This window comes from Asterias rubens, chromosome 2 (assembly GCF_902459465.1).
Source record: "Asterias rubens chromosome 2, eAstRub1.3, whole genome shotgun sequence".
Classification (NCBI taxonomy): domain Eukaryota; kingdom Metazoa; phylum Echinodermata; class Asteroidea; order Forcipulatida; family Asteriidae; genus Asterias; species Asterias rubens.
Genome location: NC_047063.1, coordinates 16,250,253 through 16,268,712, shown reverse-complemented (window position 1 = coordinate 16,268,712; position 18,460 = coordinate 16,250,253). Strand labels below are relative to the sequence as shown.

Sequence of the window (18,460 nt, the reverse complement as noted above, 5' to 3'; positions counted from 1 at the left end):
GAGTGGCACTCTAAAAGTTAATAAAAAAAATTTAAAAAAATTGTTGTTGTTGTTGATCGTTTAGGTGAGTTGATATATATATATATTTTTTTTTTTTTTTTTTGGGGGGGGGGGGACACTCGTTCCACAAAGGGTGACCGATTTCACCATTAGAGCATAATTATTTCACACAGCGCCTCAACACTTTTCCCCAGCTCGATCATTTGCAATATGTGCCGTTTTTTACTGTGCCGAAAGTGTATAATGGATTTAAACGAAGCCTGTGTGCAAAGAAATGATTTTTTTGTTGTTATAGCCAATCAATCAGTGTTGTTTTTCAGTCTCCCAGGGGTTTGTTGTAGAGCGATGACGGAAGGTGGACATTTAGACAGGCTTGAGGGGCGGGGGAACTTCACAAACATTTGATTGCCACCACTTTGGTGTCCTGAAGCGTTTCTCAGGTACCGGAACCGGTATAAGTTTTGTCAAAAGAACTCTACATTTTAAAAACATTCTGCCAATGATCGTTTTCATTCCCATGTTATGTTTACTAATAGATTGAGTTAACTGATGTTCTGTTCAATATAATATTCAGCAAAAATGTGTGCATTTGTATGCACTACATTATACCTCTGTGGAACAGACTTTGATTTTATCAGTTGGGTATATTATTTTGTCGACCAATAATTGACACTAACTTTAAGATAAGGATTCTTACTCCGTCAGTAAATCTGAAGTTGGTTACTCGGTTGGTCACAATCTAGTTTGTGTGCGCGCGACATTCGTTTTGTTCAAGGTGACAGTGACTCGGCGATTTTCATTGCACACCTCACTCAGTAAAGAAGCAATGTTTATTTATGCTAATTGATTGTTGGGTAACTTCTAGTCATTGTGGAGGTCTTTCATGGTATGCATTTTTTCCATCGAGAACATTCCAAACTCTCCTGCGCTGACAGTGACACTGTGGCCATGCGGACATCAGTGTCGCACCATGGAGGTAGAAGTGGACCTCGGTCGGTCCGAGAGGTAGTGGGGGCTATTTCTTCCTCCATGCTTCATGGTGTGACTGGATGGATTAGCCTATCCACATCAGTACCACCCATAATTGGTACGGCAGTCAGATCGTGTTGGCTCACTCCACACGTTTCTCTCTGCTTGCACATATAGACCCCGGTTCGAGCCTCCCGGTCGGAGCCTTGCATTTTACAATGGTGTAGATTGGCTTGATTAGGACATGGAGGCTAATTTATTCCTCAATGATTAGGATTACCTCACTGACACTGGCAGTCACTGCTCAGAGTTTTCCTTATGATTGCAGTATGGGGTTAACATTATTTCTCTCATCTCACGTCTAAAAACTCTAAAACTTAAATTCCTTCATGTCATCAGGGTCCATCTTCTCCACAAAATATTGATGTGAATGTGATGTTTCCATTGCAGTTGCATAATAATGATTCTTTTTTAACCGACTAATTAAAGATTTTATTTTATTTTATTTTATAGAATTCAGATTCAAATCCTATTATGCGATAACCCCCCCCCCCCCCCCCTCCTCCTCCCCTCCTCCTCCGAGCTCCCGGACAGCCAGACTTTTCTGCTTGCACAGCGCCCTCACTTGACTCGAGCACGATAAAGTTTAATAGACTGGTTGCTACAAAAGTGATGTAGATAACACATGTAATAGCCTTTAAAGTACAGGTACCATTTCAAGTTTTAATTTTTCATTTTCGCCCTACAGAATGAACCAGAAACTTTCTTGAATTTCAAGTTATAGAAGTAACATCTTAAAATGGGAAGCAGTTCGAGTACCCGGACAATTACTGTTGAGCAGGATGCAGAAACGGGTGTTGTAAAGGTAACTACAGGTCAGGTTGGCTCAGTGGTTTTTGTCCAGTCCTCCACCACTACGGCCTGCCGTGTGGCCCCGGTTCGAGCCCCCCGTCGACCGACCGGCCGGAGCCGGAGCCTTGCGGATTGGGTTTTTCAAACAATTTCATAAACTTTATGCAAGCCTGTAGACTAGTATTAGGAAAGCTTAGAAAATCCGAAAGTATTGCTTAATAACAGAAAATTACCTTTTGTTTAGTTGCTGTGACTGGTGCACCAATTAAAATAAATTTTTGCTCAGCAAAAAAGAAGTTTCAAGTATTTAATCATTCAATTCAACAAGTCAAGATTCAAGACAAAAAGGAAGCAGAACATACGAATACTGCTTTGCAAAATTAAGCAAAAAATGAGTGGGCACGTGGGCCAAATTAAATTTCATGGATCTGCTTACTGTAAGCTGGTAAGCACCGAATCAGCGCTTAGGCCGTTCCCTTTAATAACGGCGTAACAGAAGCAGGGAATTCTATAGTTGCGATAACGTAACCCTCCTGCCGCCGTCAGCAGGAGGGTTACGTTATCACAGCTAGGAATTCTGTGCTTACACACTACCCTACGGCTACGGCAAGCGTATTTCACGGTTTAGCGGCAAATTTTGGCTTCTGCGTGTGCATACTCCGCGTTACTAATACTAGGCATTCTACGCTTTACCCGTACGCGGGGAATTGTGATTGTAAGCGCAGAATTCGGCGGTAAGCAGAGCCATGAAATCGGGCCCAGTTGTAATGTCAAATGTAATTTTGGCTGATAGTGATACCAAGTATTTACTATAAAGAATAAAACAAGATGTTCGCATGCTTGAAACATTTTTGTGCTTGCTTATAGAAAATACAGGCTTTTATTTTATATGAAACTGGGCACTGGGCCCAACTTCTTAAAGGCAGTGGACACTATTGGTAATTGTCAAAGACTAGCCTTCACAGTTGGGGTATCGCAACATATGCATGAAATAACAAACCTGTGAAAATTTGAGCTCAATCTGTCATCAAAGTTGCGAGATAATATTGAAAGAAGAAAACACCCTTGTCACACGAAGTTGTGTGTGTTTAGATGGTTGATTTCGAGACCTCAAGTTTTAAACCTGAGGTCTCGAAATCAAATTCGTGGAAAATTACTTCTTTCTCCAAAACTATGGCACTTCAGAGGGAGCTGTTTCTCACAATGTTTTATACCACCAACCTCTCCCCATTACTTGTCACCAAGAAAGGTTTTATGCTAATAATTATTTTTAGTAATTACCAATAGTGTCCACTGCCTTTAAAGCTGTTTAAAGAATCATACAAAGGCACCAGCCACATCAATGCAAACTTTTATGTAATATGGTCTGGTGGTAACCCGATTCTACTGCTATGCAATATTGAAACTTAATAAATTAATATTTTATATTTAACCAAGAAACAAGTAATTGATATCAAAATGATGTTTTCATTATTGTGCTCTTTCCATATCAATTAGATAAATTAATACTTCAAAACTAATTCATTCTCATTGTGTATAATTTTATTTCAACATTTAACTGCGTAATTTGTAAATTATTGATTTTAGGTCTCGGAGGATTTGTTAAAACGAATGCTTGGAGGAGGTGAGGATAGGAAAGAACAAGCAATACCAGATAAACAACCAGGTATTGATGCCTCAGTAATCCTTATGTGGGCACCCTTTCCCTACGCCCTCATCCCCCGACCTTCTCATCCCCCGCCCAGTGACCTTCTCGTCCCCTGCGCGTAGCCCTTCTCATCCCCTCACAGTGCTCTTCCCACTGAACCAGCTGATTTCTTACTCGAGTCCTCCCTCTCTGCCCCGCTCCAGTGCCCTACCCACTCATCGCTCCAGTGTCCTTCCCACCCCCCGACCAGTTCCTTTCGGATCACACTGAACCAGCTGATTACTTTTTGGGGGGTTTCTCAGCTGTGCCATTGAAAACTGAAGAAGAAAAAAACAGTACAAATTCTTGCGCAGCTGCTGTGCCTGGTACTTTCCTCTTTTTTTCAATTAACTGCTGTTGCATGTCTGAAAATTGGTCCATCCGGTTAGAATTTATAGTAGTTTGAATTTTAGTTGCCTTTCAGTTTAAAATGATTTCTTTTGACTCTTTTACTTCATTTAGAGAGAGAGGGAAGGCATCATCCAGTAGAAACAAGCAGTTATGATGTAAGAAACATTTTATTGGTCTCATTAATTTATCTGTTTATAAACAACCTTCCTCTTCGTATAACAAAGCTTACCATTGCAATGTGTTATATTCCTTTTACATCTTTTATGCTTAGTTTGAGGTTGAACAAAGTAAAATCGACTACAACCGGACTTGAGCCTGCGAAATCTAGATTAACATGCCAACACTCTACTAACTGAGCTATCTAAATCTTACGATGGCGGTCTCCCTAATTGGTCAATATCCTTGTTTGGATTTGCCATTCAGGGCTCCAGGTGTGATTCCTGTAACTGACGTATAGCCAGGGACCATACCCAAGATACAAAGCTTTGTTCAGGAAGCAGTTTGCAATTTCCCAGTTATCTCCCTTTTATCAGAACGCAGCACCGAGGCTTTGTAACTCCCAACCTGAAACTGTGAAACTTTCAAACCCCCTTGACATGCTCAAGAACAAATTAAAAAATTATCTACGTACATGTAAAAAAAGCCATTTGTTAACTCTAGTTTTCTAATTATGTGATGCTACTTTTATTGTTTGTTGGTTGTTTTTTGTACAGCACCGCCATGAGTGCGCCACTTGCGGCGGATACCGGCCCTTTAATTATTTTACAACTATTTAATTATGTTTCTGTGCAGTTGAAGCGTTTGAATGAAGATTGGCAGGAGAGACTTTATCAGACAGAACAGCAGTGGCAACTGAAACTAGATCAGGCTGAGGAAAAGGTACACATTGAAATTGAATTGTTTTATACATCATCAAGTAAAAAAACCCCATTAAATTTAGGGTGTCCGCCCCGGTGTTTCTAGTTTGATTAGTTTGAATGGCAGCATATTGCGCCGCAGCAACTTGAAACCATTACATGGTGCCATGTAAAAGGAGTAGGTCTCATAATTCAAACGTTTATAGTCCCACATACTTTGCAGGAAAATTCTGAATGTTGAAGCGCCTTGAGCGTCTACTGAGTGACGAATATGCACGCTAAGAAGCCACTGTTATTATAACTATTATTATGTCTGTATTGATTTGACAGAATACAGCGCTTCTACAGCTGACAAATGACCAGTTTAAACAAGCAGCAGAGGAGGTGGAAGCAAAATTTGTGTAAGTTTACAGGATAGCGCAAGTGTTTCTGATCAGCAGAGTGGAGGTTCGAGTCTCGGAAGGGTTTTAATACCTTTTGTAGATCAAGTTTTTGGCCATGACATGAATCCCTACTCACTGTGAATTAAGATGTATGCAATATAAATCACCTGTAGAGTGTCAGCCTTATTAGTGTTTGGGGGAAAAAAAAGTGAAAATCACTGAGCAATGTTTTAGGAGAGTTGCGTAAATCCGTGGTATAATGCTGAACATATTTTGTTTCCCTGGGATGAAAATTATTTTCATGAAATTGTTTTACTCATTCTCAAAAACTACAGCACCTCTGCAAAGTTGTTAAAGTTTGATGTAAATCTGTGAAAATTTGTGTTTTGTATCGTACAAAAAGTACCCAAACCCTTTAATCAAGACTTGACTATTATTATATTGTCCTTTGGATGGGACGTAAATGTAAAGCTGTTGGTCCAGTGTGTTGTGTAACAAAATGTACATACATAAAAAAACATTTACACTTATTGCTAAGAGAATGACAGTGGCTGCTGAATATCCACCCTGCTGGGTGTTTAAGGCGCAGTAAACCAAAAATAAAAGAAAAAGAAAAACAGACACTAGAAAATAAGTCTTTGAAAACCTGTGACATAAGTAAAGTTTTGAGAAGAGATTTGAATTTTGTGGTACAAAAGTGTTATTGTGTTTGTTGTTATTATTGTGTTAGAAAGCACCAGTATGTTCCGATATGTCAGAAGTTACAAGATGAAGTCTTAAAGTGTTATGCAGCCAACCCTGGTAGAGCCCTCAACTGCTCACAAGAAGTCAAAGCATTTACTACATGTGTAGAACACAGTCGAACAGTAAGTATTAAACATTCATTTCAGACCACACAGTCGAACAGTTACAGTAATGAAACATAAATTTACGGCCATTATTGTTTGCTATTGATCCCTTGTACCAATGCCATATGCAGCGCTTGCCATTTTTGGATATCATATCTAGGGCCGTATCATGTTGTGAAGGCATCTACCTTGTACACACTCAACCCTCCTACCGTCTGACCATTTAATATGATCCACTGTGCTTTTGAATGATAGCTACGAACATGGTTTAAAGTTAATGATGTTTAATAAATGAACGTACATGTCCTTAAATTCTATCCTGTGCCATCACTCGCATAAAAAAGCTAACATTGATGTTTATTTTTCTTTCAACCTCCCCCCCCCCCCCCTCTCATCAGAGTATTCTAACAAAGAAAGGCCAGGAGACATTGTCGTAGCTCTGTGGATAGACGAAACACAACTATCCTGAAGTAATGGAAAACTAATGGAAACACCTTTTTGGGATTGACAGTAGATTAATCATTTATACTTTCCATAGATTGAATTCTTGCATGGCAATAATGAACACCGTTTGTTAGTTTTCCCCGGACCTTTTAAGCAGTGTTATCAAGCTTGGATGAACCGTGTGTAAATGTTTATATTATCTTGATCTTTATCTGCAAATATACAAAACTTCCGTTTTGTGATTTGTGTTATTAATTGCACGACTTGGCATGAGGAAGAGTTGACCAAAATGAGCACCAGTTGTTTGAAGTTTTGAGTTGTCCTGCTTCCAAAGCTTACCATGGGTGTGTACCCCGATCTGCCCCTGGAACATTCGAATAGCTTTGACTTCATTCAAGGGGCTCACCCCGGTCAGCCCCAAGTGCCTACTTGGTCACTTGGGGCTGGCCGGAGGTGCATGGCGTCACATAGTGAGGGTGAGTAATTGTTCAATTGGCTCGTGTCAGGGGCTCACCTGAATGAGCACCGCGGGGTCGACACAGGGAAGCTAATAGAGTGCACCCATTAACTTTTCAATTTTATTTTGTTTAATTAAAAAATAAGAACGCTGTGTGTACAGTGGCTAAATTGGTAAAAGGAGGGTACTGGTTTACATTAAATTAATGACATATAGATAACATTATTTGCAGACATGAAAAAAAAGTAACTGAAAGTTTTTCAAAATTATCTCGGCAGTCACGGACGTGACTAGTTGGAATGTGTAGGTCGGTGGTTTTGCAGTATGTGTCGATCGCAACTTTTGTGTCCTTGAGCAAGGGACTTGATCACAAATTGTTTTCTCTACCCAGGTGTACAAATGGGTACCAGTGAGAACAGGGGAGTAAACTGTGATGGACTGATGTCCGGGGAATACAAATATTCTCAGTCATTAAGTGCCCTTGAAACTGGATATTAACACTGGCCTGGTGAATGGCTTTGGACAGACTTAACTCTTCTGTTATTTTTAGACAAAGTAATGTTGATGCACAGCCTGGTTTGATGTGATCTTGATGAAATGGCGGTATATAAAACGTTTGCATGTATGTATGTTACAGTGTATGCAAAAAAAGATGGATGCTTCATGATAATTTCAGGTTTATTGTTAACTGAGGTTGCATACCTTCCATTTCAAGAGCATAACTCACGTTTTGTTTACATTCGGTGAAAAAAAAAAAAAAAAGTTGATGTGGAATTTCCATGAGATTTTATCAATAAAAGACTGGCAATGGTTTGTGGTCAGTTCACATTATATTTAATACATTCTCGTTCTCATTTATTACTCCCCAGTTAGCTGTTTGCCTTAAAAAACTTCACCAAACAAGGAGTACAACTTTGGCTTTATATGTTCTTTGCACTCTCATCGAGATATATGTGGGTCCAGAACATTCATGTAAAAAACTAGAATTTTTGAAAAAGAGATCAATTCTACCATTATACACTGGCTGGAGCAGGGACGTAGCCGCTAATTCAGATGGCCTTACTTGATTACTATGCAGTTCTTTCAACTTTCTTAACAGTTCTGTTTTAACATGACAGCCGTGCTGACATGAGAATACAAAAGTAACTTTGCTTGTACATTGCTTTAACGCAGAAAAATACAAGTAAATAAAATATAATTTTATACTTGACAAACTCTTGTTCACAAAATGAAAGTGAATCATGTGTACCAATATGATTCTGGTTTATTTCCATAACTTTTGCGTGTTTATTACAAAAACAAGATTGCAGATGATCATTTATAGTAAAACTTCCATAACATAGACATTTGCAGGCGAGGTAAGGGGAAGTTGATAAACTGAACATCACAGAAAAACTGGCGTTTGATAACATTCATGCCCCATTAAACGCCTTTACCCCAAACTAACCCTCTATTTACTTAATGAGAAAAAGAGTATCAGTACAAAATGAACTTGGGTTTAAGATTTTCCGTTGATTCGTCATTTCTCATCAAGTTTCAATATTAGTATTACAAACATTTTCTTGACAAAACATTTTTGCTTAGCAGAAACTTGTTAAGAAAAATTATCTGCTAATGCAGCTCTATAATTTGAGTTCTGTGTGATCAATGCAATGGATTATTGGTAAAAAAAATTCAAACACCTACTGTAAGCTGAGTTTACAAATGATGGTTTCATTCTGTATCCATCAATAGGAATGACTGATGTCAATATCAATATCCGATATTTATTAAAACAATTATTTCTTTCAAAATTGAACAAAAATGGTTCAAGCTTTTTGCAGAATGTGTGATGGCGGAAAAAATCTGATTAATGTTAGCAAGATATTGAAACAACTACAATAACATTTTCCCAAAAAGATTTTTTCAAAACTATAACAAAAGGGGGAAAAATAACACCGCTTAAATTATGTGATCACTAAGGAATTAAATTAGCCCAAACACTTCAGGAATAATAATCTAAACACTTGCAATCAACAAAGACACAAGTTTCCAGGTAAAAGCTGAAACTCGCTAAGTTTTACTTTCTTAGATTGATAATTAAAGATTACATGTTTTTATGTGATTTTAACTTTTATTTATATTTTCCTTGAAAGGGAAAGTTGATTTACACAATCCGGGTAAACAACTTTGCTAACTCGAGAAACCGGCTTATAAAGCTACTTTATGATTTGAATAATAAAAGTAAGGATTTAAACACAAATTTTGTATCAATTACTGAGCTTGTTGTTAAAAAGTTGACAAATGGTTCTTATCTATTTACAAACTAGTGGTATCAATAAACATTTTGTTATTGAAAGTGGTATAAGTAGGACATGCAATGGTATGAGAAGCAGCAATAAATATAGCATTCTATATGGCCCGATTCCAACCATAATTTAGTTTTTCTTGTTATGAAAATCCCAAATTTCATTTCAGATTTTTTTTCAGACGGACTTCCTTTACCAAGTTATAAATCAAAATAGGAAGCGTTCATTTTCTTCCGAGTAGCCAGTCTTGTTTGCAGTTGGCTAGTGGCGCATAAAATTGAGGTCCAGACAGTAACTTGTCAATAAAAAAATGTAATATTGTAGTCAAATTTTGATGTGTCAATTATGTTCATTTTCTATTTGATGGAAAATCTTTGGCCATTTTAGACTGAAAGAGCTGTCTTTTCTTCAAAACTGGCAATATGTATAGATCACATCCAACTCTTGAAACATGAACCCACGTCCAAACTCTGAAAGACCGTCATGTGTTACAAAAATTAAAACAGCACACAACAGGAAAATCTTTCACCTGAGTTATTACATGACTTATGTGGTCCCATGAAAGCGTCTCTTATCCTTACAAAAATTCTCTAAGTGGAAGGAGAATGAAGTTGAAAACCATGGTTTTATTATGAGAAAAACAAATCTAGGCCACCATTTTGTGGCTCTGTTTACCGCTAGCAAAAATAAAATAACCACTTGTGGAAGCAGGGAATTCTGCCCTTATGTCAAGCATAATTTCACCAGATAGCAGAGAGTTTTGCACGTGCTTGGGCCATTTCCACGTTACTAGCTAGGCATTCTCTATTACACAGCTAGTGCAGAAATATTGGCGCTCGCCTAGTAAGCGAATAATGGTGATCACAAGCGCAGAATTCATCAACAAGCAGAGCTTTGACATTGAGCAAAATGTCTTCTAATCTTTGGTTGAACTAAGACAAAGTTACTATAGTGGGATTTGAACCATCAACCTCACTTTCCTCGGAAGATAACTTTTTGAAATTTTTTTATCAGTAAAAAAAAAGCCTTGTGCCAGAAGTAAAACATAATTGTCAGGAGGCTGCTGTAGATTCAGGGCTATTTCTAGTTCTACTTACCATTTAATGAAGTTCTCTTTTGATGCTCACATTTATTTATAGCAAAAAAAACAAGTCAGAGTAAATTAGATCATAGTATATATAAGTATTCCTCATTGCTCAATAATAACAGTTGAGATTATGGCATTATTATTCTTTTTGGTGTGGAGGCATTTCCTACTCTGCCTCGGCCCCTTTCAGCTCCTGCCCTAATTTGTAATCGCTGATTTTGTTCCAATCGATCTTGGAACGTGTAACTGGAAGTTGACGTCGGAGAGCCTTAAAGGTGGTTTCGGACATGACTCTGTAGTCGTCCCCCATGGCTGCCTGGTAATCATTCTCACTCTTTGCAATAAACTTGAGGATGGTTTTTGCTGTTGACTCCTCATCCTGGGTTTAAAGAAATAATAATAATCTGATACATTTATCTGATACAGGAGCCTCTTTGACAACACAAAACAAAATTCGCTTGGCATTCGCCTTTCCAGGAAGTGCGACCCAGGCTTAAAAGAAGATTTATCTTGTTTGTCTTTTAAAAAACAGTTGAACTTAAAATTGAAAACTAAAGATGAAAAACACAAGCCAACCGGACATGTCTCCAAATAAGTTTACCTGGCCCGACACTAAAAACACTGGCCTGGGACCTGTGGGCCAGTGTTAAATTTGAGTTAAAAGCAAGCACAATTGTTAAAACAACCGCAGGCCAAGTTAGCCTGAGCCGAATCTGAAGCTGAAGCCATGGATTCTAAAAGGGCCTGAAATACATGCGGCCATCACTATTTGAAATTGTCATAAAAACATAAGGTATCAACTTACCGATATCGAGATCTGCTCCTTGACTTCCTTGTGACTTACTAACTGAACGTTTCCATCTTCGTAGTAATGGACTTGGGCCTTCATGACACCTCGAGCTTCTACCTTACTCCCTGCCCCAGAGAAAGTCACAGAGAATTGTGACCGCCAACGCCCATTCCTGTGTGGAAAGAAAAATTTCAAGTTACTTTTAAAAAAATTAAACAATTATTAAATCTATTGTTACACATTCTTCTTATCATAGATTGATTGATTTGGTTTATTGCTATTTATATACAAATATACAATAGAAATTGCCTTGGATCTCAAGCTTAAAAAACCCCATTAAAATATCGAAAATATTGTTACAAATTAAGGAATACATCATATTAAGGCATTAAAAAAGATGATAGTTTATACAAGAAACAATTATCATAAGAGCCACATCAAAGTTTAAAATAAGCAATTCACAAGTCCACATTATACCAAACAAGATCTTTCTAAAAAGAAAAGCCCTGATTTGCTTTAAACAGTTAAAACAGTTCAGACTTGAACAATGTTAACAACAATAATAAACAGAAATAGTAGAGTAAGCCTTGTCTATTCTGATGGTTATGCTTTGACTTGAATGAAGCGCACAGAAAGCACTCAGAAAAAAAGAGGGATGAACAATTTATTTTCATTTTTATGCAAGTCGCCAGACACCCAAGGCCTGAAGGCCACTTCAAGGTGTGGGCTACAATTTTTTTTTCTCCAGGGGCCGTAGCACCTACTCCTAGGGCTGAAAAGGGGTTACCCCCCTTTCAGTCCTTACGGATGTAGACTTCACTTGGGTATCATCCATCAGAAGCCTGGCTGGTAGAGCAGAAAGCAGGAAACACTACCTCCCCAAATTGAAGGGTAGAGGGAAGAGGCTGGTTCGAGGGAAAGTATGCCTTCGTTAATCACTCTTAAAATAACTGGCAATAAAACCTTTTTCAAAAGCATTTAGAGAAACATTTCACTCTGGTTGAAGGTTAAAAACACAAAGAGTAAAACAAATCAAAATACTGAATATACTCACCAGAAATTACGTGGACTAAATTTGTGGTCTTCGATACAAACAATCAATGTGATAGAGTCCCCATGACTTCTGCCGTATACCTGATTGCAAACAAAACCAAACAAAAACAGTGAAGGTACAGGTAAGATCAATACTCGAGAAACTCATTTGAATTATACTCCACGTGGAATGTTCAAAACACTCTTTGTAAGATTTGAAACTTTGAACAGTGGCCAGTTTCATGGCCCTGCTTACCACAGAATTCTGAGCTTATGAACCCTTCAGCCGACAAGCTTTACAGAGCACGGTAAGCACAGAATTCCACGCTAAGCAGCGCCATGAATGTGGGCCTGGATGTGTTATGCTTACTGTGTGGAATCCATCTGCAAAATGTTCTTTAACATGAGCAGCCACAGCCTTGTCTAGTGCTGCACGCCACGGTTCCGAAGCTTCATCTACAGCGCAGCTGTCAATATCCAAGGCCTCTTTCCTCAAATGGTCATATTTGAAAGACTTTTTGAGATTGGGTGCAAGGTAACGGTTGGCTCCAAGGTGACCGAATTCTGTGATGAGAACCTGAAGAAAAATGTTCAACACACTTAGTACATTATAAGTAAGATTTGAAACTTTGCATGCTGGAACTATTTAACTATTGAAATAATGAGTCGTAAACTACCAGTTGATTTCAGAACCAACACTACTCAAATGTGAAATTCACATGGTATTACCGAAAACCTCTCTTAGTTACACTTAGTACAAGAGTTTATCTTTTTTTAAACAAAGTAGAAACTCTTTTTAGTTTAAATTTGAAATCTCACTGACAGTAAAACCTGCCGTCTATTTCACAAAACTCTTCCTAACTTAAGATTAATCTTAGGACTTTGGACGAGTCCCAACCCTGCACTGTAGCATGCATACCTTAATATTAATCATAAGTTAGGACGAGTTGCTCGTCCTAACTCTTTGCGAAATCGACCCCTGTACCCACACTCATATCTCAAGATAGCTTGTAATTTGAAGACCCCACAAATCATCACCATAAGATTTACACTGTCTATCACAATTTTTATATTTACAGTTATTTCATTTCTCAGGGGTAGATAAAAAGTACAATAATACACATTAGTTAGCTATTTATAATTAAGTAAAAACATTCAAAGATACTTGTAAGAGGAATTAAGATACAGGGGAAGGAAAAAGAAACAGCTGGAGCCTGAAGGATTGCCTACAAGAAACAAAGTTCCTGTCTTAGAGGCTTTCCTCTCCAGCTTGTCCTAAAGAGCACAACCAGATATTGAAATATCAACATTTATAAATTACAAATATATAAATATTATGATCAAATAATAATGCACATTAACCAGAACCCTAATCCGACACTCCACAAATCATCAATTGGCAACTTAACATCCAATAGATGGATTGCACATGACGCCATTGACCACCATCTTTGATGTGTACACGTGAAAGGCTATCGTTGGCTGAAGGTCGTGCCAGTGTGTATACACACAAGCACTTCTCCATTGATTGTCATCAAATATGGCGGTCGGTGATACTATGTGCAATTTATCTATTGGTTGAGCTCTGATTATGGTGGTTTGCTGGGTGCAGTGTAAAGCATTACCAGTTAACCATTACAGTCCTTAGAACAACAGAATCAAACCATCATGCTGTTGGGATGCCATGTAACGCATAGTTTACAAGTGCAGTCCTTAGTCCAAACATGCCAAAAGAATCAAGCCAAAACGCTGTTGAATTTTGGTTGGAACCTTGGGTTGGTTAGGGTTTATTTTGTAGTACTTACCGTGTCATTTTCAACTTTGCACGGGGTGAGTTGCTCATTGTTATACTGAGCAAATGCGCTGTGAAACACAAACAAAAAACAGTAACATATTATTAATAAAAAGAATTTCATAAACTAATACATTTGCCAGCGGAGCCCAATCCAACACCCTAATAATAATAACAATAATAAATCAGAAAAAAATTCACAAACAATAATAAATACATGTTACAGTGTGGAATGGCTTAATGTCTGAAGTTGATACTAGTTGTAATATTGTGAATGTGAAACGTTAAAAAAAGAGATTCAATTCAAATTTGTAAATTTAAACAACTTGAACATGGGGGAGTTGACAATATGTCAAAATTTTAAAACAGGGTGTCCAACCAAAAACACTCCTCTGGCAACAATCATGATTAAAAGTGACATTAGCATTCCACTTCACCATCACATCACAGAAGAGCTTAACAAATAAAATATGAATCCCAAAGATTTATGACAGTTGTATGTTGAGCATTTTTAATGTTAAAAAGTTTAATAAATTTGTGACTTACTCGGCAACCTTTTCCTTTAATAAAGTGTCGTCTTTCAACAGAATGCGAACAGCTAGAAAAGTAAAGGTTAAATCGTTGATGAGCAAAGAATATTAACAAAGATGAACAAATGTTAATAATATCTATGGTCATCTGAAATGTATTAAATTTTTAAAGTATTTTAATTTTAACTTTTGCTTTAAATAAACACAAACTTCTTCCAGTGAGACCTTTCCAGAATTGAATTATTCAATAATTGCAACACTGCATATAAAAATTTGAAAAGGCAAACCTACAAGGGACCTAAGGCATTTTCTCCTTGGTACTAATAAAGGGCACCCTATGAGGAAAACTGTAATCTTCTACTTGAGCATTTCAAGGGCACCAAGGTCTTCGTTGCCTTCGTGAAGTATCATTTTGACAATCTGATTTAAATTACATAATTATTTGAAGTTCCAAATTAAAACAGACTCACAGTGAAAAACTTCATTGAATTCTCCTGGTGGTACATGCCTGAAGAAAGATGACGCAATGCGAACCTGGAGGACAACCAATATAAATCATAAAATTGTTTGTTTTTGGTTTGAATGAACAATCATTTTTATTTTTAATTGTTGTGGCTTGAAGTTGGTGTGGTAAAAATTACAGCAAATTGCCGATTGTGTTGTGAGGTTAAAAAAAAATTGGATATCTGGGGCCCAGGTCGGTCAAAATATGTCACATTAAAAGAAGGAGTACATTGCCCCAATTACTGATTGCTGTATCTCAAATAGTGATTTAATTTTGTATTTAATTAACATTTGCACCTTGTATTATTTTTGTTCAATTTACAAAATGCTTTATTTAATTTAGAAAAATGGTGTGACGTCCCTTCAATCAACGAAAACATACGTTGAATTTATAATCTAAATAAATTAAAACGTTGGCATGATTGGAAAAGTTCCTGTATGGCGCCACCACTTTTTCATTCGATATGCATGATACAATAATAGGCCTACGCCGCCTAGTTGCTATGGATTATGGATATATTCGGTCAGTCTTTTGGTAAGTTTTTGTCGTTTTTTCTGCCAAATATTTTCATGATGTTGTTTTAAGGGTTCCAGATGACGTTGTCATACAGTAAAGATCAACTCCATGTGTTTAGAATGTCTGTCATGATTTTGGAAAGTGGAAAAAAAGGACGAATCTGATCACGAGTCTGGCAAAAACTGGTCAAAACTGCTAGTTACACCGATATAATCAGTCTTGTGTCGTAACCCTCCGGTCTCCGACCGTCGGGAGGCTGGAGGGTTACGATGATCGCAACTATACGCCGCCTAGGTAGTAGTTTGTAGTATCTAATTTACCTCAATGAGATATCCCTTTTACTTTAGTTAGTACAAATGAGTAAAAAAGTGGTGGCGCCATACAGAAAGTTATCCAAAACATTGTTTACTATATCTTCAACATATAACTTGTTATAACTTGTATCTAGTTAAAAAATATTAAAATTATAAAATATAAAGAATAAAAAGATTCATTCGTTTTTTCTTTTAATTTTTAAACAAAGTTTTAAAATTAAGTTTAAATAAAAATTACATCTGGAGTTTATCTTGAGTTGAGCTCTGTGGCCCTCAACATATTTTTTACTCATCGACAGTCTAAACAAATTGGAGCAAATGCACCTCACTTTCGTTAATAAGAAAAATATGGGAAGTGTCCGGAAACTGGGCAGCCAGTGTATTGTGTACGTTGTGTCATACGGCCAACAGAAAGCAGGAAGTAAATATGGTCCCTAAATTTAACAATTATCTTACTCTTCCAGCACCAAATTGAGCTCTAACCTACAGGTTTACCTAAATAAAGTAATCTTCAACATACTGTGTGCAGTCAAGATTTTAAAAATACATTCTTCTTACCTTTTCCACTTCTGAAATCTCTTCGTTATCCGCCATTTCAGTTTGCTCGACGCCTACTTTTCACAAAAATGGTACTCAGAGCACGTATGTCATGTACATGTACAATGTACACACACTACAAACTTCAATAATGTACACGCCTAGCCCATGTTCTGTTCGGATACTTTTGGATAGAAAGGGCGTTGAAGTATTTAAAATTTAAAACGCATGACCATACAAAGGTCGTATAGCGCCGCTCAGCGCCGCTTAGCGCCGCAGAGTGATACTGGATAGGCAAAACTGAGAGGCAATTTCTGGAGCGGGAATTTTCCAAAGCTTCACACAACTCAAAATTTGTTTGCAAGAAGCCCGCCAGATTCGTTCAATGACAGCAGTGGGTTTTGGTTTAGTCTCCCTCACACACCATAGGCATAGCGCGCCGCATCACCAGTCCCGTACAGTACCCTTGGGAAGCTTGCCACTTTTGTTCACACATCGTTTAATTTATAAACTCCAAGATGGCGGTTTCATACAAGATCCATCGGAACTTTTCCTCCAGTTTAAACAAAAACTTCGTAGAAGTTATATTGAAAAAAGAAAAGAAAAGTAGTCATAGGCCTACATTATTGCAAAATCCATGCCCTTTAATTATTAGGGTGACGTAGACAAAGGCATTCCGTCGGTTGATACGCGGCGATTGATCCAGATAGGCATACATAACATCACCATGGCCCATTTTTATAAAGCTGTTAATAATGTTTAGCAAATTTCTATGCGAGCAAAACATGGGTGGGGCACTAGTCACACAAACTAAGTGTTTGTGCTTAGTTAAGGCTTTATAAAATGTGGCACAAAAAGTCATGGTCATAATGAGGCCTATCCATTACAAGTGTGCATCGGTGTCTCGTTCTAAATATTGAACACATTTTGAAATTAGCATAAAACCTTACTTTGTACGAGCACTGATTAGAGGTTGATAGTATAAAACATTGTGAGAAACAGCTCCCTCTGAATTAATGTAGTTTTCGAGAAAGAAGTATTTTCCACGAATTTGATTTCGAGACCTCAAAATCTATCAAGCATCTGAAAGCAAGGGTGTTTTTTTCTTCCATTATTATCTCGCAACTTTTTATGCATTGTTACAATTACCAGAGTGTCCAGAGTCTTTATTAAAAGGTAACTCATCGAAGTTGCAATAAAAAAAATGGAAAGAACAACACCCTTGTTGTTGCACATTATGTCTGCTTCCAGAGCCGGTGTCGCATGCAATCATGGCCTCTATGCAACACTATCCGGAGGACAGTATTGCATATGCAATAATGTCCGCCGGACGATTTTGCATATGCAATCGTGTCCGCCCGGACGCTGCTGCATAATGCAATTGTGTCCGCCCGGACACATTTGCATATGCAGTTGTGTCCGCCCCGTGCAAAAACCATCCTTGCAGTAAATTAAACTCCCTTGGTCGACGGCACATGTTCGCCATTGTTTTACAAGCTAAGTGCATGATGAATGACATGAGAAATGTTCGGCCGTTGGATATTCGCTGCAATCATAATACGTGAATATTCATGCTGCATACGTATGTTCAGTGCATGCACGCTCGCTAACGCGCGCACATACATGTACAGTCATGTCCGCCGGACGGTTTTTGCATAGCCCCGGACACGATTGCATATGCAAAAGTGTCCGGAGCAGACAATATTGCATGGCGGACACAATTGCATCTAACACCGGCCGTATGGCTCGTCACCAAGTAAGTTTTTATGCTAATTATGAGTAATTATCAAAAGTGTCTATAAGTGCCTTCAGCGCACCCCGAACCAACCGGTATCAACATTCATCCGTAGCTCAGTGAGTGTACTCAGAATGAATTTAGTCATGATACGTACTTGAAGAGGGGTATGTTTTTGAGTTAAAACCATTTACAGGTATATGCCAATATTAGAAAATTAATGGTCGCTCCTGCCTCTCCACAAATAAATTAAAGTATAACTCGATCTAATGTCAACAAAACCCGCCGTTACTGGAACATGGTGATTATCTCTGACCTACAAAGATATATATTTTTTATTTACGTATACGATGCTGAAATGGATTGATTCCTGTATGCCGCCGTTGTCTGTCGCTAAGAAACAAAAAACTAATTATTTTTTTGAAGGTCTGTATGCGGCTTTATAGTCCCGCTGTATGTGTGTGCCCTTCTTATGGCTGTATAAGC

General features: G+C 37.8%; 2 protein-coding genes across 3 annotated transcripts; one reads left to right on the top strand and one right to left on the bottom strand.

The window, feature by feature from the left end:
* Nucleotides 1-1,071: 1,071 nt before the first annotated feature.
* LOC117306749 (MICOS complex subunit Mic19-like) lies at nucleotides 1,072-7,686 on the top strand. Of its 2 annotated transcripts, XM_033791232.1 has the most exons (8): nucleotides 1,072-1,087; nucleotides 1,718-1,834; nucleotides 3,409-3,487; nucleotides 3,971-4,014; nucleotides 4,652-4,738; nucleotides 5,047-5,117; nucleotides 5,830-5,965; nucleotides 6,346-7,686. In XM_033791232.1, exons 2-8 carry the CDS (start codon nucleotides 1,769-1,771, stop codon nucleotides 6,382-6,384), a joined length of 522 nt encoding a protein of 173 aa, XP_033647123.1. In that variant the 5' UTR covers nucleotides 1,072-1,087; nucleotides 1,718-1,768; the 3' UTR covers nucleotides 6,385-7,686. The 2 variants fall into 2 exon arrangements, with proteins under 2 accessions (XP_033647123.1, XP_033647121.1); XM_033791230.1 differs by lacking the exon at nucleotides 1,072-1,087 and having other exon boundaries at nucleotides 1,665-1,834.
* Nucleotides 7,687-8,087: 401 nt separating this feature from the next.
* Nucleotides 8,088-16,366, bottom strand: LOC117306742 (F-actin-capping protein subunit alpha-like). Its single transcript, XM_033791223.1, has 8 exons — nucleotides 16,261-16,366; nucleotides 14,838-14,901; nucleotides 14,384-14,435; nucleotides 13,851-13,908; nucleotides 12,416-12,622; nucleotides 12,068-12,147; nucleotides 11,029-11,185; nucleotides 8,088-10,602 (listed from the first exon to the last, which is right to left on the bottom strand). The coding sequence occupies exons 1-8, from the start codon at nucleotides 16,294-16,296 to the stop codon at nucleotides 10,390-10,392; spliced, it is 867 nt and encodes a 288-aa protein (XP_033647114.1). The 5' UTR covers nucleotides 16,297-16,366; the 3' UTR covers nucleotides 8,088-10,389.
* Between the last annotated feature and the right edge of the window lie 2,094 nt (nucleotides 16,367-18,460).

Excerpts from the sequence above, each read along its gene's own strand:
- LOC117306749 (XM_033791232.1), top strand. The coding sequence starts at position 1,769 with ATGGGAAGCAGTTCGAGTACCCGGACAATTACTGTTGAGCAGGATGCA. Across the intron at positions 4,739-5,046 it reads TAGATCAGGCTGAGGAAAAG|AATACAGCGCTTCTACAGCT; the intron begins GTACACATTGAA and ends TTGATTTGACAG. Across the intron at positions 5,118-5,829 it reads GAGGTGGAAGCAAAATTTGT|AAAGCACCAGTATGTTCCGA; the intron begins GTAAGTTTACAG and ends TTATTGTGTTAG.
- LOC117306742 (XM_033791223.1), bottom strand. The coding sequence starts at position 16,296 with ATGGCGGATAACGAAGAGATTTCAGAAGTGGAAAAG. Across the intron at positions 14,436-14,837 it reads ATTCAATGAAGTTTTTCACT|CTGTTCGCATTCTGTTGAAA; the intron begins GTGAGTCTGTTT and ends TTACTTTTCTAG. Across the intron at positions 11,186-12,067 it reads TTTAGTCCACGTAATTTCTG|GAATGGGCGTTGGCGGTCAC; the intron begins GTGAGTATATTC and ends CTTTCCACACAG.